General features: G+C 40.1%; 1 protein-coding gene across 4 annotated transcripts in view; it reads left to right on the top strand.

Annotated features, from left to right (window-relative positions):
* Positions 1 to 22,493, top strand: part of LOC118222700 (5-hydroxytryptamine receptor 2A-like) — a 35,311-nt gene extending 12,818 nt beyond the window's left edge. For 2 of the 4 annotated variants that reach the window (XM_035408471.1, XM_035408473.1), the window contains exons 2-3: positions 9,730 to 9,930; positions 18,478 to 22,493. In XM_035408471.1, coding sequence (XP_035264362.1) covers positions 9,730 to 9,930; positions 18,478 to 19,274 — 998 coding nt within the window. In that variant the 3' untranslated portion in view covers positions 19,275 to 22,493. The remainder of the gene's footprint in view (positions 1 to 9,729; positions 9,931 to 18,477) is intronic. The other 2 variants (XR_004764309.1, XM_035408472.1) reach the window with 2 other exon arrangements.
* The last annotated feature ends 4,145 nt before the right edge of the window (positions 22,494 to 26,638 follow it).

Genomic DNA, 26,638 nt, shown 5'->3' with positions numbered 1-26,638 from the left:
GGATATTAGGGTAATCTGAGGTGCACACCAAAAGGGTCCCCAAAGACAGCTGGGGCATTAAATGTACAGTCACAGTTTTAATTCGTAGAAAAATATAATAAAATAAAAAAAATATATATTAATAAAAATAGAAAGAAACCGATTTATTATAATCCATTCTCGAGATGAAACAGTCCAAACCCGCAGTGTGGAACAAGTGCAGAATATTTTGACTTTTAACTTCTCCTCCCTCGGGCAAAATATCTGATAAAAGTGAAACACTGATCTGGCTGCTTGCATTTTTTAAGGAGAGTGGTCTCTCACGTCAGCGCTCTGGAGAAGTCCTTAGCTCCACTACGCATTGTACACATGATTGGGACCCACTTTCTCACAGATCTATTTCTGTAGCCTACTCAAGAATTTTTAGATGTCTACTGAAAGGAAAAACATTTTTTTTCGTTTTTTCAGTTTGCCATGCAGATGTCAGTAGCGTACTCTAGCCCATACTGGGGGACTGCAATCCTGGTCTTGGAGTTACAGGGTGACCTGATTTGTGTTGTTACTCAACACTTAATTCAGAAATGAGAAATCGCTCATTTAAATCTGGGCAATGTAAGAATATGAGTTTCCCTTTCATGATCCTGAGTTCCATAAATCTAATTCCTAACAATCCTCAGCACAGAAATTAGACGTTACCCTTACTCCAGCATAGTAATTCAATTTACTTAATTTTGTACATGTCCAGGTGATTGAACCTTTATCTGGCCACTCCCAGAACAGAATGAGGATCTTAAGGACAGGTATCATTTCAAAGACTTTTGAGAACTTTTTCAAATTAAAAATAAGAAAGATTTTGAAGAGGTGAAAGTGGGAGGAAATATCAGGGAACTGCTCAAAGTTTTCTCCAGAGATTGAGGGAAGTGGGGTTGAGGGATGGGGGCTATTTTGGTCAGGGCTGGATGGGATTTTGGGCCATCAGAATGTTGATGAGAAAATCACAGCCTTCATTTTTTACAAAAGATTGATGTCTTATCTCGTCAATAAGATTGTTACGCAAATTCCTCCTCTGTGGCAAGTTCTTATATTTCTGTTAGTCAACACAGTTTTGTTCCCTAAGTGAATTCCAAAGAAATACTTTTAATATTCTTTTTAATATACCTACTTGTCTTATTTTTTCCATTTGGTTCCATGTATGACTTTTCTGCTTTGTCGATTTTAGTGGCAGTGTTGAGGCTTTTGAAAGAAAAGTTAAAAACTCCCACCTTTTTTCTCTCTTGGAACTGGTGTTTCAGACTTACCCACAATGCAGTTCACTGAAGCCTGACTGGCTTTAAATCGAATTTATTAAAGCCAATTTTATGAGGCTTGGCCGCTTCCCCTCTGAAACATCTCTGCAGAGAGAGAGAGAGGTGGATACATTTCCTGGTGCAACAACCAAGTCCTGCGAGTATAACTATGAGACTGAGATTGAGCTCATTCTTGTAGGAGTGTGGCTGCTGTTGAGCATCTCGTGCCCTTTCCTTCGTAGTTGTTTTTGGGATTAGTTCCCCCTTCCTAATTTGAAATCAGCAGTCACCACTCTGCCACCCATTTCCAATGCAAGGAGCTTTGGCACTCTTTCAATGTGCTCACCTATGAACCAGAGAGTGTTTTCCACCCTATAGACCATGGTATGGCTCAAAATAAACCAGTGTTATGACTTGGGGACAACTCTATAGACATACGGTCAGAGGTGGGTAACCCGGCTTCAAAGAGTAAAAAGACTGACCATGTATTTGCTCCACCACCATGCACTAAACCAGCTGATTCTAATTAGCATAACTCTTCACCATGGTAGGAGAACTCATTATTGTAATCAGCTGGTTTATTGCATGTTGGTGGCGCAAATACATGGTCAGTCTTTTTACTCTTTGAAGCCGGGTTACCCACCTCTGCATACGGTAACAATCAAGCAAAAAAAAGTCATATACTAAAAACAACAAAACTACTGACACAAACCAAATTGTTTTAAAAATGCATTCAAATATATGTACAAGTTTGGATGTTGAACTGGACAGGACAGTAGAAAGTAAGGCTACTAAATCTTGAGCGTGCCACAGAATAAATTCAGATGAGAAAAGAATTTATGAATACTGAAATGCTTGTGCAAACATTCTTACACTGAAAAAAGTGCTTCATCGGATAAACCTAAAATTGTTTGTTACATCTGTATTTTTTTTTAGGTTCGATTCATTCAATTGTATTTTCAGTTAGTAGAGAACACCTAAAATATATAGGTGTAATAAAAATTTAAGGCTTACCAAAGAAATTTTTTTTTTCAGCGTTCACACTTTACAATAAAATTTCATTGTTAGCATATTTCGTGAATGAGGCCCAATGTGACTTCTGCTGGATTTGCCCTAAAACCTAACAAAAGTGAACTCTGCTTTCTGCAACACCGTGCATAAAGGCTAGAACTTAAAACAGGATGAACCGATGATTTAAAAAAAGCACCAGTGAGCAGGTTCAGTAAAAGAAAGATTTTGTAGGTGGAGACGGGCTGTTCATCTCCTGGAATTGGGGTACCCAGGTGTTGTTCATCATCCCCTTAACAAGCTCCCCCTGCATCTCCACCTATGGGCAGAAAGAAATCCTCCGAAAAGAACGAAAACAGGGTAGCAGAAGCAGGAATGTAACACCCACACAGTACAAGAAACCACTGACAATTTTACACCCTACATTCCAGACAGTTCTACCGGAGAGACAGACACAACTTTACACTCTGCAGCCCACACAGTAATACAGGAGAGCCAGACACAACTTTACACTCTGCAGCCCACACAGTAATACAGGAGAGCCAGACACAACTTTACACTCTGCAGCCCACACAGTAATACAGGAGAGCCAGACACAACTTTACACTTTGCAGCCCACACAGTAATACAGGAGAGCCAGACACAACTTTACACTTTGCAGACCACACAGTTCTGCCGGAGAGACAGACACAACTTTACACGTGCAGACCACACAGTAATACAGGAGAGCCAGACACAACTTTACAATTTGCAGACCACACAGTAAACCAACCAATAGACAATGACTTGTGGGTGTCAGGCATGTCATCAGGAAGAGATGATGCAGTGGCGACCAGAGGAACTCTGGCTGACTTAAACCCACCCTACCTGTAGTAGATTGATGTCTTCTGCCACTGCTGTGGACACCGCGTCATAGATATTCTATGCTAACAGCTTAGTATGGTCTTGCACAAGGGTGCACATGGCTGAGACGTTACAGTAACAGCAAGTCTTAATTTTTTCATTAGGAGCTACAGCTACAGGCTCTGTCACCAAGGAAAACATTTTATTATGGTCTAATGTAGGAGTGAGCCAGCACTGGTACGCGCATAATTGACTAAAACAAAACCAGCATACACAGCAGGCCTCCAGGAATCGTGTACTCCGTAATCTAACACTTCTTATTTCAGTGATTGACTCTCAGTTTTTTTATCATTATATCATCATTATAAAGTATTATCATAATGAATCTATTACTTACATTAATGAAGTCACAGACCAATCTGATTCAACTATAGAGACAGGTGCAAGAACAAAGGTATTCTATTTCTGGTAGTACTATCTTTCCTTCTATCCTTGACAAAAGCACAGAGGCTTTATAATTCATTCTGTACAGCAGATGAATGATTGTATTGTCACGTAGTAGTTGGCTAATGATGTAGCACAGGCATAAATTCAGCAACATCTGTTTGGGCCTGCACTTGTAGCAAGTGCCTTTACTAACAGAGCTATTCAGGAGCACCTCGCATCGTATTTCAAACCAGAAATATCTTCAAAGTCTGTGATTCTGCTGTCTGGATCAGGAAGTGGGAGATGAAACTGAAACAACATAGTTTCACAGGTAAAGGGGGTGGGGGGGAGAGACAAGAACAACAGAAAAAGATCAGCTGTGATGTGCAGCGGCATGCTATCAACCTGATCCATCTCTGTAGCAAACATTCATCAAAATACACAGAGGTGCATTGGACACTGGGGGTGAACAATGAAGACAAGAGCCTTCAAAACAATGGCTGAAAATGTATACAGAGAAACAACGAAGGATTGTTTATCGAACCACAGAGCAGACACTGAAGGGTGCTAACAGGTAGAAGGTGATGAAGAAAATAAAGGATGATTCCATGTATCCTGTTGTTTATCTTCAGCGCTGAGAGCTGTTTGTGCCCTTTAACACCGTTTTTGTTCCTTTATCATGATTTGACGTGCGATCCTTTGTGACTGTCTAAGAAGGTGTCTTTGCTTAAAGTCTGCTTTTGAAATCTGCCTTATTTATCCCCACTCCTTTCATGTAACACTCACTTCGTATTTGAGGCTTTATTGAGCACTGCAATGGTGGCATGCCGATTGATGATGATGATGATGATGATGATGATGATCAATGATGATAACGGAAATGATACGCAATCTGAAAACATGCAAGTCATTGTTCGTCTATCAACTATCAACATTTTTACTGCAACCGACTAAATAAAATTGGGTGAAATATTTATTGTCCGAACATCAAGCATAGTTTTTTAAATACCAGTTCAATGAAGGAATAGTTCAGAATTTAACCAAAGACATTCAGTTTGGAGTCATAGACAATTCTGCCATCTACAGAACATTCATTATTTGTTTTCAATGCAACAAAATTCATTTTTGTTGCATTGAAGCTGATTTTGAATGTGAATGCCTCTTATAAAAGTACTAGGCAGTTGCAGATGTGTGGTGAAAGACAAGGATGAAATAGGCTATAAAGACTTGTGGACATTGATTATTTTTCGGTGTGAACAGCACTTGGTCTCTTGTAAAACCTGGTCAGCAGCAGGTTTAGGTAGCACGCAACTTTAGTATCCTCTAGGTGGTGGTTAAAGCAGGCAGCAATCAGGATTGACATGGGTCTATAATAATGAGTTGAAAAGCCCACTGCAATTTGTCAGTTTGGTCCTGATCTTGTCCTACAGAACATCCAGGAAATGCAGAAAATCCTGTGTTAGTGTCTAACTTGAAAACCCTCCATGTTTTGTCATAAATTGCCTCTGGTCGAATGCATTACAGCAGTGTGCATGAAGCTCTCTCTGTCTATATCACTCTACCTTTAACTCTACCTGGGGGAGCGCTAATCTTAGAAATGTGCCCTTTTATCTGTTTTTCTCCATCTCTGCTCCTTTCAGCAGCCTCTTAAGTCAGCATGGAGCAAGGCCATGACTGACATCACCTTGGTTGGCTGCACCACACTGCTAGCAGATGGCCATGAATTATGTAAATCAATTCTACATAATTCTAGCTGGTAATTTGAAGCCAATATTGATCATATGTCATAATATAAACATTTATGAAAGTGGTTTTGCTGGTTGCGGGTTAAGCTACTGAGTAGAGCTGGATTAATAGTTATTTAATTACTTACTGTTTAGCCGTCTAGCAATCGATTAAAATGAAGGGAAAAGACATCATCTAAAATCTTGGAATATGCAGTCACAAGGACAATGCCTCAATAAAATGTTGGCTGTAAATGTTTCTTATATTTCATGTAGTTGACTAGATATTAATGGCTTCCTGTAGCTCAGTACATATTAAGCACTTCTCAAATGTGGCAGCAGTGAGGTGTGCTCTCGTCTGTGTGATGTTTTCCAAGTTGTCCATTTATCCCCCCTCTCCTTCTCTAAACCAGGCTGGGGGACTGTCTTTCTCACCAAGATGCATGATGGAATATCTTGATCACAATCGCACTCGGTCCCCAGAGGCTGGCCTGCCGCCATGGCAACCAGATGCACTCATAGGGTCGAATAAACAATGCTTATGTAATGTCTGCAGTTTACCTGGCATTAGGCAGGGACTGCAACCTCGTCATCAGAGAGACATTACAGGAGATTGAAAAAAGGGGAAAGTGGAAATCTTCTAATCACCACGCTATATAAATGTCAAATGAGATGCTTCCTGATCACAAGCTCATTTCGGTTCATTTCTGTTGTTGCCTCTACAGGCCTTCCACCTTGGTATAAAAACTCACCATGCTTGGACAAACCCTTATTTTCCTTTCATTATTGAGTACATTCTTCTGTAACTGTTTTCATCCAGGAGCCATGACCCTGCCCTGGTTCAAAATTATTACAGTATGAAGCAATACCATGTTGAAGGAGGTTGAAACTGGAGGGCTTTTACTGCAATCCACCACTGCAGTTCAGCTAAAAGTCTGGACTTCAGATACATTACATACAAACCTACTGGCAGCATCTATATACTGTATGGTTGTCATTTTGGCAAACACACACAGTTTAATTAAAGGAAAAAATAAATAAATACAGGAACAGTAAAGGAATGCTTCTTCTCGTTAATTAAACATTTGCCCCAAATTCCCTGCTCTGCCTAATTTGGAAATACTGCAAATCCTTCTTGGAGCGAAAGGGAGCTGCAGTAAATTAGCAGCACAATATTAAGCTGTCTGCCATGGGAGGACAGTCGGCAAAGGCTAACTTTTATCTGCCAGGAGATAAGGTCAAATTGTGTTGACCCTGTAGGCTGACATCGTGGCATGTGTGGTCAAAGGCGCCCGGGGGTGCCATTGCACCCGCAAGCATCAACATCTCCCTATTTCATTTAGTTACTTATTTATTCATTTAACCCAAAAAGAATTTGATATTAAAAAAGGAGGTCTTAGAATATGCATCCTTGGCTTAACTCAACAAAATTAACATCACTAAAATGTATGATGTGCTAGCCTCTCTACTTTCCCCTTTTTACTTGTGGGAGCACTAGTCATTGAATGGATTATCCTGTGCACGTCATTCACTGTTATTCTCGACTGGTCTTGCAGACATCTAGTAAAATTGCCATCGAAACAGTAGCTATTGCTGCTAGCCTGAAGTGCTCAGGTTGGCCCGGCTGGTTAATATTACAACTTTTTTGGAACTTTTCTGTAGTGAGCTAGCCTGTCTAGCTGTATTTACATTATAAATGAGTGCAAGCTTTCCATCTTCAACTGTCAATGTTTGGGCACGCCACATTAACAAAGACGGAGCTGTTGACAATGATAATTTCGATCGTCTGTTTGAAATTGATTGAGTGTAACTTTTGTTAAAGGAAACATTCGGCCAGAGTCTACATAGTTATAGGCCACTAAACACACAAACAAAAACAATAGGTTCAGTAAATTGTCCGTGTGAAATTATGTGTTGATAACGTAGTGCTTAAAGCCTATCATTAATCATGTAGCATACTTTTTAGTTTGGCCAGAGCAGAAAAGGCATGTGCACCACCAGGCAGGGGTTTTTGTTGAGAGTGGATGGTTAGAACTTCCAAATTCAAATGGAAGTAATTTTTTTTTGCTTCACCTAATGTCATCCTCACCTCAGTTTATATCCAGGTATTCTGGTGAATTCAGTGCCTCGGTGGAGGTATTCTCTAATAAGGGGCCAGGCACCATATGTGCGTAGGCACCTATTGTATTATGTTAGTTATTTTTCTGCCGTGGGAGTTTATGGCAGCCCCAAGAACCGCTTGGTAGATTTTTGTGAAATTTGACGAACTGATATATGACAGTGCAAGCTATAATCACACCAAATTTGGGGCTAGTACTTTTGGCTGTAACTTTTGAATAGTTTGGCCCAGGATAATTATTCTTTTTCCTCTAGGTTCCTTAGGTCTTGCTGCATTCAACACATCCAGCCCTGTTAATTTGCACCATATTGGATTTTCCGCCATTTAGAATTTTATGAAAAACACATTTTAAACATATCCTCATAGTCTGTTGACTGGATCACCATGAAATTTGGCATGTATCATTTTCAAAGTAGGCTGACCAAAAGTTCAATGATATTTGCTAGGTCAAACAATATGTGTATGTCAGAGCCTGGAGAGAAAAAGTGTGTTGGAGGTGCCACTGTACGCCATGAGCTGAATCGAATTAGTTTGCCATAGTGCTTGGCCCCTTCTTTGCTGCTTGCAGATATACAGCATTTAACCTTTTGGCGGTTTTTTTTGTTGGTTTTTTTTCCATACACGTGATTGGTTGCAGTGTTAAAGAATAGTACTAATTTTGGTAGTGTTTATTATTTAAAAGTAAAATGTTTTGTAGTTTCATGTGATTTTGGATTTTATTATTTAACAGATTTGAATAAAATGGAACAATTGAAAAGGCAGATTTGATTACTATTGATATGCCCTATAAAATAGCATGGTAAATAATCCACAATTTGAATTAAAAACTAATTAATGCTGTAAAGCTGTCTCTGCAGTGTTCTTTGTGAGTTCAAGATAACATAGGGACTTCCTGGAAACTGGATATATGTTGGAAATGTTCACCTTAACTTTCCAAACATTCTGTGAATGTACAGAGAAGCCACATGACTTTGCTGGGATTCGTTCATAACTACAGGGCCACTGAAGGACATGTTCGCTAAATAAAAAGTATGCCCTCAGAATACTTTTGCTTTCCTTCAATAAAGTTTCATTGTGAACAGTTTTGCATACTCCTGTTTTTGCTATGGCATATTAAATATTTTCAAGTCAAATCTCAGTACTTGAGGTTGAACTGTAAACGCTAGTGTCAAGCAATGGAGCAATTAATCAAATTTTACTTTGAGTCGGGTCTGAAATTCAAGGACATCGTGCCAGCGCTCAGATCATCATCTTAACAAATGACAGTTGAAATGGTCGCTTTTGTCAATGGGGACTTTTTCAGTAAGTAAGGGATAACAAGAAAAAATACTTTGCCTTCCCTTGCAACACTTTTGCAAAAGTATTTTGAGGGAAGGCAAATCATTTGTGAGGGAACAGAAAAAATAGCCATTTTTATTTCTCTTTTGTATCCCTCAGGGGTTCTTTACATAACACCTGAGCTTGGCGCAATGATTTTTCTGCTCATTTGGGATGGGCCTATTAATATCACTCTGCATTACATATTGGGAGGAAATTTGTAGATAATACTTTGTTTAAAACAAATGAATCCCATCCTGTGCACTTTCCAATTGACACCAGCCTCAATCATGTGGTTACTCAGTATAATCTGTGGAAATAGTGTTCCAGTAAGCATGGTATTTACTCTCTTATCTACAGCTTGCAGTTCTGCAGACTCATGAAGCATCTTTGCTGATGCTAAGGACTGAACTGCATTTTGGAGACCTACGGTGCGCCATACCCAGTGCTGATTCTCATCCTCACCCAGCCTTGTGTGCCACAGCTAACCAGATTCAGAACAATAATTCAGTTAAAGCCACTGTACAGCTCATTCAGAACTGTACAAATTACACTCTGTCCCAGAAATCGTACGTAGTTTCTTGTTCCAATGCTGGTGTGCTAGATATCATAGTGTTGGACTGTTTGAAGGTCTGAGCATATTGGATAAGGGAGTACTACATGAGACAGAGGTCTTCACACCATCCCCTCAGGTCTTAAGTGCAACTCCAACAGTCACATTCTGACAGTACAGTGCTCTTGGGGATAGTGTCCGGGTCATTAGGCCCAATCTTTCTGCATAATGTTTGAATCATCCAGGCGGAAATATTTTAGATACAGTGTTTGAAATGTGCTCCATTTGTACAGGGTTTCTAAGCAATCAAACCACTGTTATGTTGCCATGCAACTTCCTGAGCAATCAAAAGTATTTTTTCATCTTCCTTATTTGCCAGATTTTGTCATGTGACTTCCTAAGCAATCAAAACAGTTTATCATGTGACTTACTGAACAATCAGAACAGTGTTTCATGTGCCTTCCTGTCCTGCAGGATACAGCTGGCCACTGCCTCCCACTCTCTGCCCCATCTGGATCTACCTGGATGTTCTTTTCTCCACGGCTTCTATCATGCACCTGTGCGCCATCTCCCTGGACCGCTACATTGCCATCCGCAACCCAATCCACCACAGTCGCTTCAATTCCCGCACTAAGGCTTTCCTCAAGATCATGGCCGTCTGGACCATCTCTGTGGGTAAGGGGCACGAGGCAACATGATATCATCAGTGTGTGACCATCTCTAAGTATAATGGGCTTGGTCAAACAATGTGATCAGTGTGTGTCCATCCCTGCCTTGGGTTTAATCAATATCACATCTTCAGTGTGTGACCCTCTTTATGGATAATTAGGGGTTTGTTTGTCATTTATATTCTGCATAATTTTGTGCATATTTATGTTCTAAAGCTTGGGCTTAACAGTCTGGGTTTAGTGGCTTTTGTGCTCGACCAAAAGTCATTCTGGCTTCATGGTTTAAATGTGTTGCAATAATAAATTTGTTGACAGACATGTAGGAATTAGACAGAGAGTAACAAATATAGAGGGGACCACAGCTGAGAAGGTGCAGTAGAAGGGCATTGAACCTCAGCCCACATGAGGGGACTAGCTTATGGCTTGAAACTCAGCCACACTATTGACTACAAATCTTGCGAATACATTTTTTTAAGTTTTTGGAAATAATGCTTGTCTGAGCTTTTCCAAATCTACAGCAGATGTTGTACCATTGAGTTATGATATATACAGTATATGTAACTGAGCATTCCAAAATTGAAGAAAAACAAAAACATTCCATTCACTGTTCCTCCAAAGCCGCAGGTTAGAATTTGTAAAAAGAAAATAGTGTAAAATTTGTCAGAGGCTTGTGCCAATTGCATCATAACTGCAAAAGAACCAACTGCTCTTTAAACAAGAAAAAAAGAATGCACATAAAATGAGGTATTCTTTAGAGTATTGGTAACATACAGCAGCATATTTAAAAAGGTTTCAAAAGATCTCAAAATAGACACCACTGACAGCATGCAGTTCTCTAACTGCTGTATGTAATTTGTTTTGCCATTGTTGGATCTTTCAAACAATTTCCTGTTAGATAGTATTGACTGCAGTGCATTGTTGGTCTAGTCGCAAAAACACCACCTAAGGATATATTGAGCTGGCTAAAAGGAAAGACATTTCTAACCTATTGGATCATAAACCCCCTTACCCCTTAGGGGAATAAGGATCAGTAAAATCTATAGCAGTGAACTCAAAATGAAACACCTATATTTGCATCTTGTAGTGTAGCCTCTGTAGTTCAATTTGTGAATACTTCTATGGACATAGTCACTGATACATCCACACCTGATCTGCAAGACAAGGCTATGTGTCACAGCAGACTTCAAGCAGTCATTGCTGCAAAGGATATGCGACAAAAATCATATGCGTCAAAAATGACTACCTTCATATACATAAAATGAATATCTCCCAAGCTTATGCTGCCCTGAAATGGGGGGCTATGTATAAAAAGTGTAGTAATTACAAATTTTACAACATGGATTACAAATTTTAAATTGTGGAGTACAGAGCCAAATCAAGAAAAAAATATATGTTTTTGCCCCAAACATTATGGAGCGCACTTTATATATATATATATATATATATATATATATAAAGGTACAACTATAGTGAAAACACAATAGTGGCCTCCTGTGAAAACATTAGAATGGTATGTGTGAGAGAAAGGGGCAGAGAGGGTGAGACAGAAAAATAGGAAGGTAGAGAGAGACAGTGAGGGAGAGAGGGGGAGAGGTAAAGAGAGACAGGGAAGGAGGAATGAAGGGAAGGAGAGGGACAGAGAGGGATAGAGAGAAGAGGAGATGGAAAGTTTGTGCATCCTAGTGGTTACTTACAGCCATGGATAGAGAGGGGGCCCCTCGATCTCAACCCCTCCCACCCTAGTTCTTCCTCATCCATGATCGTATATCCCCTCCAACCCCCCCCAAACATTTTCACTCCTGACCCCACCCACCCCCCAACCCCAGGTTTGTGCTTGCAACTCTCCACCAGCAATTCTGGAGAGATCAGAAATGTTTTTGACTCAGTGAATATACACTTTGAATGCCCTGTCCACTGTAGTGGACACCTTGCATTAAATGGATATATACTGTATATATATTAGAGAGACCCTGAAACAGGATATGTTAAAGAATACTTTTTTCCAAACATCATATTTGGTTCTATATTTTGGTACCATATCTTGATATTAGTGTCCCTGTTACAAAGACCAATGCTATTAACCAGGATGAAAGCAGGGTGCTGCTGAATTCAAAAAATCTGAACAGATTAATAAATAAGAGATGTTGGAGTGCAATGAAAGTGTTTTACATTAAGCTTTTGATTAACTCCCACATACAGCCCGGCTCAGATGTAGACTGGTCTCCCGCAATGCTGGGGGGCGGGGAAGGGGGGGGGGGGGCTTGTTTGAAAGCCTTAGCATGAGCAGCTGTAACTGGCGCTCTGAAGATTTTCAAGCTTTTTAGCATGTGGTTCAGTGCTTAAGCTGGCAGAACAATCAGTCATTCTAATTGCCAAATTGTGGCGTCAGTATCCAGCTGATTGTGTCAATGACTGCCCATGAAAAGGAAATGATTACCTGGCTAATGCCGGCGAATATGTGCATGCGCGACCTATGGGGCGGGAGAAAGGAATGGTGGGTATTCACATCATGTGGAACGCTTGACGATGTTCTAGAGTACAATATGTTTTTGTAAACACATAGCTTTTTTTTGGTGGGCGGGGGGGTTTGTGGGGGAAGACTTTGCCCTGTTGATGAAGATCTTTGTAGAGGAGAATGATGCTAATTATTAGGATCTTTACTATCATCCTATCATCATTATTATTGCTATCATTATCATCATGACTTCCATTGTCCTCGGAATCTTTTTCATCGTTATCATCCTCATTTAACTATATCCAGGCTTGCTTAACTCCTGAGCAGCCTGCCTGTCCTTATTTTGTTTAAGCACTACCAGGCCAAAGTTGTGGAAGCACTACGCTCTCAAAAAGGATGTGTTAATGTTAACACCTTCTTAACAAATTTACTACTTTTGTGTCACAAATATACAATTTATATTACAAAGGGAGTCTTTTTAACACAGAATGTATTGAAATTAACACTAAACATGTTGTCCTTAACTAGACATGGAGGTGTGTTAAAAACGACAGGTTATGTGTTGTTTTTGATAAATCTGTTTTGAGAGTGTACCACCTTTTACAGCACTGCTTTTTAAATAACAAACAACATCTCCAGACATAGGTTTAAGGTAGCCTAGGTGTTATTTTTCAAATCGAGTGCTCATGTCCTTCCATATATCACTAGCACACTGGATACCAGTGTCCAAAATCTCAGGCTGTAGTATTTTTATGGATTAATAGGAAACCCAGAAAGGAAAGCAGCATTCGGGTCAGCGGATGGGCAGGTGTCTACTGTCTACTACAGCTCAAGCTTAATGAAACAAATGCTTAGCTTAACTGTAAATGTTTCGGTACTGTTTTTGTTTTACCGGCCTCTCCTTTACAAACTTAGTCCACTTGAAAACTTAAAAATAAACTGGGACTATATGTACCTCTATCAGGAAAGGATTTTCCACTGAACATTTTGAGATGTATAGATTGATACAGTAAGGGCCAACATGGATGATTTGTGCTTGTCTGTTGCTGATGGCCAATGTTGGATCATTCTGGTTGGCTTTTTTGGTTTCCAACAACCAAACCTGTTGGTCCATTGAAAATTGTGTATAGAGACACACCAGCAGCAAAGGTAATAATACAGGTGTTATGCAACATTATCAGGGGAACAACACTGAGCAATCTCGTAAGTCACAATTACCAGGCTCTGCCTAAAACTTGGTTATGAGCTTTTCACTTTTAATATGATCAAGTTAGCACATAGTAGGGTCAATGGTCATTGGATACAAATTGGAGTGACAAGCACATTTATCAGTACCACAGTAACAAGTATAAGAAATGGGTGCTAGAACTGCTAGGTATGCTAACATTACCTTTTGTGCGTAGGAACAGGAAGTGCAGTTGACAGCTATCAGTTTTGTAGTTTCCCTGTATTCCGTTATTTGCATCACATCACTGTTCCTGACTGCTGCACATGTATGATACGAAAGAATAAGCTTTTTGGCTAGTTCACAACAACCAAATGTGCAACTACAGGCAATGCATAGCTCTTTGAAAAGAAAGTTTAAGCCAAAAAAGTTTGAAAGTTTCTGAATATTTAACTGTAATGTTAATATACTGTAGAATTTAGCTTAAAAGAATGGAATGTATTGCCTATTAGGAACAATGTTAAGTTAAAAAGATGATATATTTCTGTTTTTGTTTTACGAAGTCTTGCAGATCCCATCATTTTAAAGTTTGTTTATCTTTAAACAACACTGGCAGACACAATTTCTGCATGTCATAATTTCAGTGCAGCTTTCATGGCTGTCATAAAAGGAAGTGTGTGTGTGTGTGTGTGTGTGTGTGTGAGTGTGTCTGACTGCAGAACAATACTCCATGCAATTTGTTTTCTATGACTGGTGACTGTCACAACAGAACCACTGTGTGTGTGAGAGAGAGAGTGAGAGGGAGGGCATTATGCTCTTGAAATAAATATTAATAGAGACACAATACATAATGAACTCAAAGGGGAAACAGAAAACTCAAAGCACAAGAGAAAAAACAACAGTACATTCAGAGAGTATAGCCCAAACTCCAATTTAAGAGATAATAAATAATGTATACATCCTGAAATTCAAAGGCACAGTTTTCTCCGAGGGAAACTCCTCTGCTACAACCATGAATGTTTTGAAAGGGCCTTGACTTTTCTTGGTATTCCGGGGTATAGCTTTAACGATTGTTAATGCACTCAAAACATGCTCAAAAGATGTTGAATATGAATACAATCATTCAAATCGATGACCATTAAAACCACACCCTGGAAAGACCCGTGTATTTTCACAATTTTTTTTCCCTAAAATGGCAATATGGAAATGATAATCTGGTGAATTTGCAGGCCTTGCTAATGGGATCTATGAACTAGTGTGCGCTTTCTTTCGACAGTACAGGCCTACAAGACACCGAGGCATTTTAAGTGCTCCTGGCAACAGTATCCAGGGAGCCTCATTTCTAGAAATGAGAAATGTTTTGAGGTTTAGCCTAATGCAAAATATATTTCAGCTTCACATCATCTATTTATGGCTGTTCAGACTTGCTTCAGTACTTGCCCTTTTCATGAGAAATTGCATCTTTTCACAATTTCAGATGCAGCCAGCCTTTTCAAATGTAACATTTATTTATTTATTTATTTACTTACTTACTTACGTATTTTATTTTTTTACCATCACAAAAATTTGATGGGAAGCTGGGCTCTTTGGATTGGTAACTCAGAAGTTTCCTTACTAAAATCTGCAGTGTAAAGTGGGTGAAATTATTTAAGCAAGAGAAGCTTCTAGTGGATTGATTCCTATTGGATCTGGGCACCAGGACTGATCGAGCTTTACATCTCCACTTTCATTCATATCAGTCAATTTCTCTTTACTCTTTCATCATCTCTCTGTCTGTACATCTATGCTGTCTCTTTATCCCTGTGCTCAACTCTTTTTCTTTCTGTGTTTTCATTTCTGTTCACTGTCCTGTTTCTGGAACGCCAGATCCATGTACTATAAGGCAGATGCACAGTGATCTCATTCCTGAAAAACGCAGAGGTATCACAGCTACAGGCTGCCCAATTAACAGAACAGGGTAAGAACGAGGAACAAGGACAAGTTAGGTGTGATGTCACATTACAGTAAAAAATAGAGGACATTGAAAACAGCCCATATAAGAACAGCAATGAGATTGGTGAATTTATTTCTGATCACCTTATCCGCCAATCGCCATTGTCGTTGTTATGTTGGCTGTTACCAGTGTACTTCGTGATTGGTGGAGCTCATTATTGTAGAGTCGCTTGGTTATTATCGCTAATGCAATAAGGTGAGCATTAGATGTAAAAGAGTCACACTTTCTATTGATAAATCCATATATATACAATTTCTATTTTTTGTGGTTTCTCAGGGTCCATTCTACAATCAGTGTTTCCAAGAGGTAGGGAGGCAGGTTTTAAAGGGAGCAACATAAATGAAACAAAAACAGAAGTATTTACTCCTGTAGAGTAACACAGATGAATAAATACACTGACACATTGACTGATGCAAGTATTCCTTTAAAATGCTAGAAGCATGTGAGCTGAGCATTAAGAAGCCGGTTACTCATAGGCAGCTAGCTGATGCACTTTCAGAGTTCCCTCATTGAGATACCATATCTTTAATGACACAGCTAGAATTATGCCTCCCTTGCTTTGAACTCACAGTCCAATCTGTGTATCCTTATACCTTGTGATTTTATTTTGCCAGCTATGTTTTACTTAAACATTACTCTTTGACAGGCCTGTTTGGCTGTCTGTACTGCACCTATACTTCAGTCAGTATTGGTGAAGTCACAAGCAGGCACATTAACATATTTATATAATGAGTGTTTTCCATCACTACTGATTGGTGACTTTTTGTGTAAATTACCTTCATAATGACACCTTCAACAACCAATGCCAAATACTCCAACTGTCAGAATATATGAACAGTTTTTCAGGATAAAAGTTTAGCTCAAAATCACAACAGAAAAACAAGTGCTAAAAATCATCTGGTTAGATTCACTAAGAAAAAGGTCCCAAGCACAGCTCAAGCTGCTTCTTGTGCATCAGCTGCTAACACTATCCACATCATATTAATGACTTATTCGCTAAAGTATTGATGCAAACAATAGATTGAGCAAGTCCTGATTCAATAACATTAATTGCCGACTGTCATTTTCCAAGGGATCAATTTTAATTAGATGCACAAAATGGTGCAGGGTTAATAATGACTAAAATAGGAATCATTGAACCACTGATGCGATTTGTTGAATGACCAGCAAATAAACTTTTTCAATGTTTCTCAGAGCAACTTACTCAATTCTCAATTCATTGAATTTTTAATGAATATTTAAGTGAAATAATAATAAGAAGAAATTATATAAGGGGGTTTCAAACTGTTTGGTGTGTGTGGGGTGGGCCATTTGTTGTTGTACATAGTGTAATGTCTAATGCGCCTCCCATTGTCCAAAGTCAAACCTATGCCATTCCTCATTACATTACATTACATTACATTACAATCACTTACTGCAACAAACGCTCTTATCCAGAAGGAGATACAGAACTGGAAAACATCAGCGTAACTCCCAGGAATGCAAAACTGTGATGTCTCCTAGAAAGCACAGAAGTCCATTAATAATCAATGAGTGTAATGTTAACCTAACAAACAACAATTTGTTGTAACTAAAGAAACTACCACTAGACAGTTAGCCTCCTTACACAGCTATGAACATAAAATTATACAACAGGACATTGTCTTGAATTGTTACAGTATCTAGAGGGGTCAGGGTAGTCATTGTGCAACATGAAGAGGTGAGTCTTCAATCCGCATCAGAATATGGTCAGGGTGTCTGCTGTTCTGACAGCAGTGAGAAGCTCACCACCTGGTGGGGACAGAAGGTCAGGAGACATGACCTGGAAGTGCAGGGTTGTGGAATGAGGTGCCAAATTCCCAAAGGTAGCAGAACAAAGAGGTCTGGGAGGTGTGTAGGGTCTGATGAGCTTTTGAAGATATAACAGAGCTAACCCTTTAACTGTCTGATAGACTTGCACCAAGATTTTGAATGTGATGCAAACTGAAATAGGTAGCCAGTTGGGGGAGATGAAAAGGAAAGTGACATGGCTGAGTTTGGGGAGGTTGTAGATCAGATGAGCAGTAGCATTCTGGATGAGCTGCAGAGGTTTGATTGCAGAGGAAGGGAGGCCAGCAAGGAGGGAGTTGTAATAGTCCAGGTAGGACATGTGCTTTATAAATAAAGTTTGATTGATTGATTGATTGATTGATTGATGATCAGTGCCTGGGCTAGGAACTGGGTTGAGTAGGTGGTGTGGAAGGGGCAGATTCTCCCAGTGTTGTAAACTGCCATGATGTTCTCGAAAAGGAACATTTTAGAGTATTACTTCCAGATTCCTAGCAGATGAGGAAGGTGACACTCTGAGGCCATCTAGGGTGAAGGACAGGTCCACCTACATGGAGGACTTAGCTGGGAAGTAGAGAATCTAAGTTTTAGCCAAGTTGGACTTCAACATGACGTCCAACTTGAGATGAATACCAAGACAAATGTATCAGAGGGGGGAGGAGTTGTGCATCAGCATATGAATGATAACACAGGCTATGGGAGGAAATGACAGAACCAAGAGACTTGGTGTAGAGAGGAAAGAGGAGAGAGCCTCCCGTCTGTAGCCGGGTTCCTCCCGAGAATTATTCCCATTGGAGAGTTCTTTCTTTCCACCATTTGAGTGTTTTTCTTTCCATTGGGGAGTTTTTTATTACTTCAACTGCTTGCTTTTTTGGGGGTTCAGGCCATTTTTTCTTTCTGTTTCCTCTGTAAAGCAACTTTTGACACTGCTTTGTAAAAAAAGTGCTGTACAAATAAAACTGAATTGAACAGAATTGAAAGGGAAGGACAAAGACAGGAAAAACTACGGTCTAGCTGTATACACTCTAATCTCCATCCCACCCTGTTAACTTCCCTCTTTCTTTCCTTCCGACTCTAACTTGATGGTTCTGTCTTTATCTCCGTTTATTCATCCCTTCTCTCTCTCTACCCTTAGGCATATCCATGCCAATCCCAGTTTTTGGTTTGCAGGATGACTCCAAGGTGTTCAAGGACGACAGCTGCTTCCTGACGGACGACAGCTTCGTGCTGGTGGGTTCACTGGTGGCCTTCTTCGTCCCCCTCACCATCATGGTGGTGACATACTTCCTGACTATCAGTGCATTGCAGACAGAGGCCACGATGTGCCTGGACCAGCTTGTACCGAGGCCCCGCTGGGCAACGCCTCTGAGCTTCCTGCCCCAAGGTTCGTTGACTTCTGAGAAGCTGTTCTTCTGGCGTTCGCTGAGCGGGCGGGAGGTGGCAGCCCCAGCCTTTGGCCGCAGGACCATGCAGTCCATCAGCAATGAGCAGAAGGCCTCCAAGGTACTGGGTGTGGTGTTCTTCCTCTTTGTGGTCATGTGGTGCCCATTTTTCATCACCAACGTGCTGGCGGTAGTGTGCAAGGGCACGTGTGATGCAAAAGTCATGGGAGGCCTGCTCAACATCTTTGTGTGGGTGGGGTACCTGTCCTCTGCTGTCAACCCGCTGGTTTACACCCTCTTCAACAAGACTTACCGCTCTGCATTCTCACGCTACATTCGTTGCCACTACCGGGAGGAAAGGAAGTCTCTGCAGCTGATCCTAGTAAACACCATACCCCCAATAGCCTACACCTCTACTCAGCTGCCCCTGGGCCACATCACCCCCCTCAGAAATGGGGAGCCCTCCCCAAGGTTTTTGGGGTCAAATGGGTCTGGGTCCCCGAGACCTCCTGAGCACCAGAGCAAGGATGAAAATGTCAGTAGCGTTTGAACAGCTTTTTTTCCATGACAAGTGAGGACCATGGCAACCTGGCACATTCCATGTAACACAGAGAACCTTTGAATAAAGGTTCATTAGATACTAGAGCGAGGCTGGGCTTCGATACCCTAGGTAATGTAATGCCGTACTTTCAGCCCTGGAAAAAAAATTATTATAACGCAAGGAGATAAAATATTTTTTTCCTAAAGAATGACATATATGTATTTAATACTGTTTAAAAAATATTTGTATCTTCATGTTTTTTTTTACTCTATATTTGAACAGGGAGGAGAGATCTTGCACATGGATGTTTTTTGTGTTGTCTCTTTGTTTTGTTTCTTGTGCACTTTCCTTTTTCTTTCATGTTTATGTTGGTTCAGGCTCTTGTGATAACAACTGATTTCTGAGAACAAGAAAATGGGGTGAGTCAAGGCATGTTAATCTATAAGGCAGATGCACAACACACACAACTCACAACTTGCCAGACAACATCTCATCATTACCTTTTCAATTAGGCTAGATCTATGGAGGCCAGGGCCTGTGCTTAAAAATGTCATGAAGTAATATCAGGATCAGATTTCCCCTGTTTATATCCTGAGCTTATCCATTATGAGAAAGATGGATCTTTCCTAGATCATCTCTCCTACTCTCAGGTGCATCATGAATACAGGCCCAATTCTCTCTGTGTGCCTGAAGTTTTTTTACTCCCATCATTTCAGTGCAACTGAGTAGGCAGACAATCGGCCAACGACATTACTGCCAGGCAAAACAGATCGCTCTGTCTCCATTTCACAGATTCCTAATTTTTTACGAGCCGGAGCTTGGCTTGGGTGACACTCCAACCGTCCCACGGGCCAGGAGTTCAGTTTTACAGAACGCCGTGTTGTTGTTGAAACAGCTCCGCGACTTGAGGTTTTTCACCAGATGAAGGAATGATTTCTAAGGTTTCCAAGGAGAAAAGAGATTCAGCTTTCAGCGTCCAATCAGAATTTACCTTTGGTTGCCTGAGAAACCAGATAAGGCTCAGATGTGGGGGGTGGGGGGTGGGAGAGTGAGCCTTTGGCTTGCGTCTCAATCGAGCCTAAATCCTGTGTTCTGTGGGGCTTTTGAATTTTACTGCTTCAGCCTAGCTGTGACAGACCGTGGGCAGTTCTGACTCATACCCAGGTAAAGCGAGGCTGCTCTGACTCATACAGTACCTGGGGTAATCAGGGTCATTCTTACTAATGCCTGGGCCCATCTAAGCCATTCTGACTTAGAACTGAGGGCTCCCTTCCCTTATAGCTTTATGAGTTTCTCTGTGACATACAGGTAGCAAGTGCTATTTAGGTTGTAAAACATAACAGACTCTCTGTACAAAAGGGTCTTGCGTGTGTGTGTGCATGCATCCATCACATGAAAACAAGATGCCAACTGAGGTTCACACACACTGTAACTAACATTGTCTGCAGTGGCAAAAACACAAAATCTCTCACTCTCATGCATATATAAATGCACACACACACAAACATTAGACAATCTCCTGAAACAACACTGCTCATAAAAACAAAAAAAAACGCATGAATTACTTAAAACATAAGCAATGACGATAAACTTGGGTTTCGCCAGTGAGATTTGTGCCCAAAGAATGTAAACATGGGTTACAGGCTATGTCCATCAAAAATCAAGTTATGTTCCCTAATTTAATGAACATATAACCATGGGACTGTTTGGAGGCTATTGTACTGTAGCTCTAATGTGTTGCACACTGCATCATGTATATGAAAAATCCTCTGGAAATATACATGTTTGCCAGTCAAGTGGAAGTGCCTTGGGACAGGCTGTACCCTCGGTAGAGACGGCTCTCGAAAAACATCAAGGCCTGTTGGCAAAGCTCTTTCGACTTCAGGATGGGAAACGCCAGCAGGCCTCTCTGCCTGAGCGCAGTGAGCAATTTGCAAGATTTGCGAGATGGTGGAACAGATTATTACTGAAGGCAGGGGCCAAATCTGTCATCCCACGTGATCGTCAGCCCCACACTGCTCTTTAATCTCACGCAAATACCTTCATCTGCTCTTATCTCTTTTTTCTCTCCCCACCTCGAGCTGCCCCTTTAATCATACATAAATAATTCAGATATGTCATAATCTTTTATGCTCATAATTTATAACTCATTATCCACTCTTTTTTTAACAGCAGCTTGGCACATACGAAAGAGGCACTACAGTAGCTGGCACACCTCACATAATTCTCTTCACAGTGCATGCCATTGCCACTATAGGTGGTACTGTGGATTCTAAAGCGTATTCAACATAGGCAAAAAGGCTTACATTTCAAAAATATTCAATTTTTTTATTTTGAGCTACCATATATAGATTTTACATTCCCTTTAATTGTTCTTGGACTGGACTGAGAAAAAGTAGTTGGATTAAAAGTGTGAGAACGCACATAAGGATGTTGCCTCATCTGACAGGCCATCATGGCCACTATCTCCCTCCCCTTTAGCTCCTCAGTCCTATTAAAGACCTGCTTTTGTAAGTACAAAAAGAGGGATACTCCCAGTTAACAAAACATTTCAAAAATTATCCAGATTGATTCCAGATGTGTGTCAATAACATTTTAAGAATGTTCCAAAATTTGTGTTAAAATTCCATATTGCTAAATATTGATACTTTCCTTGAAAAAATTGTTGTTAGTCTAAGGCTTTAGTTGTCTTTTTACTAGAACTGCAAAATACTCAAAATAATTTTTAAGCCCATGCCTGCAATGTTCCTCATGATTAAAAATAGCATTGTGAATGCTTACCTTACTTTCTGAGAATGTTCTAGGAACTAAAAGTTGTTAGCGGGTAAACACAGGCTCAACTCCAGCAAAATGTCCCTGATCCAGCCACTGCCCCATAAAAACACTTCCAGAATGTCACCATAATGCAGAACTGCACCTTGGCCACGTGATCAGCTGAGTGTCTTTAAATGTTTTGCTAGACAAACAGTTTTACAGACGATGGAACCTGATGTCTCAGGAGGTTCCTTTTGTCTCTGTGGGGTTTACAGGTTGCAGGTAGCCCCTAAGATCTCTGTATTTGCCAAAAAAGTGACTGTTTCTGTGATAGTGGTAGTATTGTGTGTGGACCACTATGTATGTTTCTGCTAATTATGATGATGCACACATAACATGTCTTGTGTTTTCCCCTGCCTTTACCTCAGTGTACTTTGTGAACATTGTGATTAATAAATCACACTTGATTGGAAATCTGTTTGAACCAGGCCTAACCTATGTAATGTCTCATGAGCTAGGACTCCAACAGTATTTTCTTTGAGTGTTCTACTGTATGCCGCACATTACTCTGTGTAAAGGTTTGGGATGCTCTTCCCAATCAAGGGAAGTTGAGCCGCAAAATTTCTGGACTGACTGTTCAATTAGTTTCATATTTCTTTAATTACTGTTTACTGCTAGCCTAAAACTCCAGTTTGCCTACCAAGGCATACTGAATCCTGAATGGCTTAGGCTATTTGGAATTTTGACCATGAATTAAGTTTGATCTCTTCAACCGTACTGCACATAATAGGAATCGGTAACACCTTGACTTCAGTAATTTGTACGCGTGAAAGCTTGAACAGCGTTCAATTTCCCCTCTTAAAGATCGGTGGAAGATCATCTGAAGAATTCTTATCGGGTGCTGCTGCGGGGATTTAATATGGAATAGCTTCAGTTCCCTGCAAATGGAGCATTTGGCCTCAGGACACCGGGGTGCGTGCATTCCCCTTCGACAATGTAATCAGACCGTGTTGAATTTCATATTGAAATTCTAAAGCAGTCATATTTTAACTTTAAATGTAAGATTTGCGACGGGTGAGAAAGGAGATGGTTGAATATTACGTCTGTAGACGAAAACATAGGCAGATTTTATTTTTAAAACAGTGTTTAAACTGGAGTGCAATGAAAGAAGACGCTTCTTTCTATCCTCTGAATTTGGGCTTTGATCCAGTTCACTGGGGGGTTTTCACATCTCTGCAGTTTTATTTCTCTGATGTAGTTTCACTGGAATTTTTCGGAGATTTAAATTAATGGTAAACAAGGTTTGGAGGACTTTAGAAATGATAGGCGAAGGAGAGGGAGGCTTCTTAAATTCTGCAGGAAGTGATGTTCTGTCAAACAAAGACTGCACAATAGGTCCATGTACTTTGTCTCGTACAGCTTACAACAAGGTCAGACTCTGCATTCAGTGTGTACTTTTTAAATATTTAACAGCAAAGGGTATTTATAATTAATATATCATTTTTTATTTTTATTGTGATATAACTGCCTGTCCATTGAACAGTTTACATTTGTGAAAGTTTTCTATTATGACTATGCCTTGTAGAAACAACATCCTTTTCAATGTTCACATTCTATACTTTTTTCAATATAGGGTTAACATTACCACATCTGACCACTGTACTGAAGTAAACCAGCAGGGTTGTGTGCTTTGCAGGAGCACACAACAAAGCCTAATAGAGAATGGAACCTGCAACCTTGTGGTCTTCATGTCCCAGCCTTCCTACCCTCTCTCCCTTCCTCTCTCTCTCTCTCTCTCTCTCTCATCTCAATGCTACAGTGGTTATTCAGCATTAATATTAACCTGTCTTGGTGTTAGTCCTCCCATGTTTTTCTGCATTTCTCTCCGGTTGAAATTCCTGTTGAACAGAATTATGTCAGACAGATCCCCCTCACTCTTTCCCTCTCCCCCCCCCCCTTCTTGTCTTTCCACCCTCTCAAAAACACTTACACTTACATACAGTCTGTTCAGATTTTTCCCGTTTTCATTTGGCGAGTTCCTGAACTGTTCAAAGTTTTTATCTTTATTTAATAACCTTGGAAAATATGTGGGTCTTTTTGGATCTCCATTTATGTTTTGTTAAATTTTACTTGACAGTTTGGATGTGAGGTACTGTTCTATTTAAAATGATTGTGTGTTCTTTTGTTTGGTAATAAAGTGCAATAAAAATAAAAGTCTGTGTGCTGCTGAAAAATAAATATGAATGGTTTGACTTCATTCCAAATGCAGACAGCTTTTAAATGTAATTCATTTCTGAATTACAGCCTGATGAAGACAGGACAAGGTGGCACACCATTACCTTTTAACTCCTCAAATCAAAGGTTGTCAAACTTGGTCCCATGTATCCTGTGTATGCTAGTGTCTGTTACAATCAATCACTTGATCAATTTATGTTGCTATAAACATAAAGTTCTTTTTGTACTTATTGTAACATAATTCGATTTCGATTCATTGGCATTTGTTTTGGCTCTGTCCACATTTTTCCACAAATGGTTTGGTTTCAGTTACCTGTTCTCCACATTTTTAGTACTTTAGTACTTTGACTCTGCAGACTTCACATTTCAGGCTCTAATTTATGAAAAATATGTCTATGCTCGGCATTTTCTTCTCCCATTTATTTAAAGGCATACTATGCCCAGCTCTTGCTTGTCCACCTGTATGTGTTATTCCTTTTTTATTCTTTCTTTTTTCTTTGTGGGCTGTATCTGAAATGTGTATGGATAGTCCACAGTGGTGCCAATCTGGCTGGTGGCTGGTCAGCATTTAGTAACATTAGGAAGCTGCTGTTACTAACTAACATAATTCAATTATGTTTGGCAATGTAAGCTGGCTGGTCCAAGAATTTGCTATGGGTCTGATATTTTACAAAATAACATAACATTTAATCTAAATACATTACCGTTGTCTAGACTGAAAAGGGATAATATTAAAGATTAGACTTGATATACTGTAGTTTTTATACTAATATTAGCTTTGCTTGCTAGTTTGGTTTTATATAGTCAGATGCTGATAGTTACACAAACTTGTTTGCTTCCTTAATTGTGTCAGCAAAAGTGTCTGACTAAAAACCATTTAAATCTATTATAATTAGAGGTTGCAGTTACATTTTAATGAAAAACCAGCATAGACTGGAGTCCCCAACAAATGAGACTGAGAACACTCACCTTGTTCTCAACAAACTGTAACAGAAATATTCAATGTTATTGAAAATGTCCTTCTTTTTTCAGTGTGCATAACAAAATTCTCAGTTAAACCAACTCTGAAAAAGTTTATTTGAGTCCATTAGGGACTATATGTACTATATTACAGTTAAAATCAAAGTTGCTTTAACACTGAGTTACCAGAATAGCCAATGGGGAATCAACATTTCAACTTGCTGAAGGGGCTGACAGTCTTCCAATAGTCATTATTCTGGATAATTTCTAGTGCTTACACAACACCTTCTGTTGATCAGTAAGCAGAATGAAATTGGAAAAGAACTGCAGATAAAGAAATACTGCTGGGAAAAAACCACAGAAAACACTAAGGCAAACAGTGACAGAAAACAGGATAAAAGCACGGTGAAACTGAAGAATGCACCAGGGCCTTTTCTGTGGCACATTTCTCCCTGCAAGGAGAAGACTCGTCCCCTCTGACTCGTCTCAGTCTCTCTTGTAATTTGGCCCTTTGAAGAAAGGGCCTTGGAGACTCTCCACTCCTCCACCCACTCTTCACTGGAGTTATTTAGATGATCAAATTTCCTGATTTTCACAGGGAGAACATACATGTGTGTGAACATACATGTTTCAGAGTTACTGTTTGTCCATTTAAAATTAGAATTATTTTTAAAATCTTGATGCCTGACTCTGTGTGGGTGTTCATAAGGGAAACTAGAGGTTTAATAAATTCCTAACTCGGCCAAAGCAGAAGTCCGCAGTATCTGCGGTCTGTATTGGCTGTCTGCTTGCAGAGGTGAAGTGGGGAGAGAAGCATGCGTGACTGATAGGATAGTATACACCGCAGCAGAAGCCTTGGCCTGTTAAGCCATGTCATACAGAAGCCAGGTTTCCACAGTGTACTGCTGTCTGAGAGAAGAACTGAGAAAAAGAAGGGATGAAGGAGGGATGGGAGGAGAATAAAGAAACAAGACTATTCACTATTTTATTTTTTTGCATTCTTTCTTTTAAAAAAATATTGAATCCCAACGTGGGGCTGAACATGTCCAATTCCCACCCTAATTTGGAATGTCTAGTTAGCCATTTGCAACCACAGCCTCATTCATGCAAGACCCACTGCTGATTTGGGAGTGTAGACACCCACTGTTCTCCAACAAAAAACACGTGGTGTCACCAGCCTGCTTCTTCTTACATCACATCCCTCAGCCAAGCTCACATACAGTGGAGTCGGAGGAAGACCTTTCATATGCGGCTTTGGCATGCAGTCCACAGGCACCCGATTGACCAGCAGGGTGTTGTTAGAGAGGGGTGAAGAGTGTGTTAGAGGAGGCTGTTAGAGCGTGGACCCAGGGCTGTCTTATCCCAATGGGCTACGCGGGCTGCTGTCCAGGAGCCCAACACTTCAGGGGACACAGACCAAATGT

This window comes from Anguilla anguilla, chromosome 3 (assembly GCF_013347855.1).
Source record: "Anguilla anguilla isolate fAngAng1 chromosome 3, fAngAng1.pri, whole genome shotgun sequence".
Taxonomy (NCBI): domain Eukaryota; kingdom Metazoa; phylum Chordata; class Actinopteri; order Anguilliformes; family Anguillidae; genus Anguilla; species Anguilla anguilla.
The sequence above is the reverse complement of the archived record's forward strand: the minus strand, read 5'-3'. Positions and strand labels throughout refer to the sequence as shown.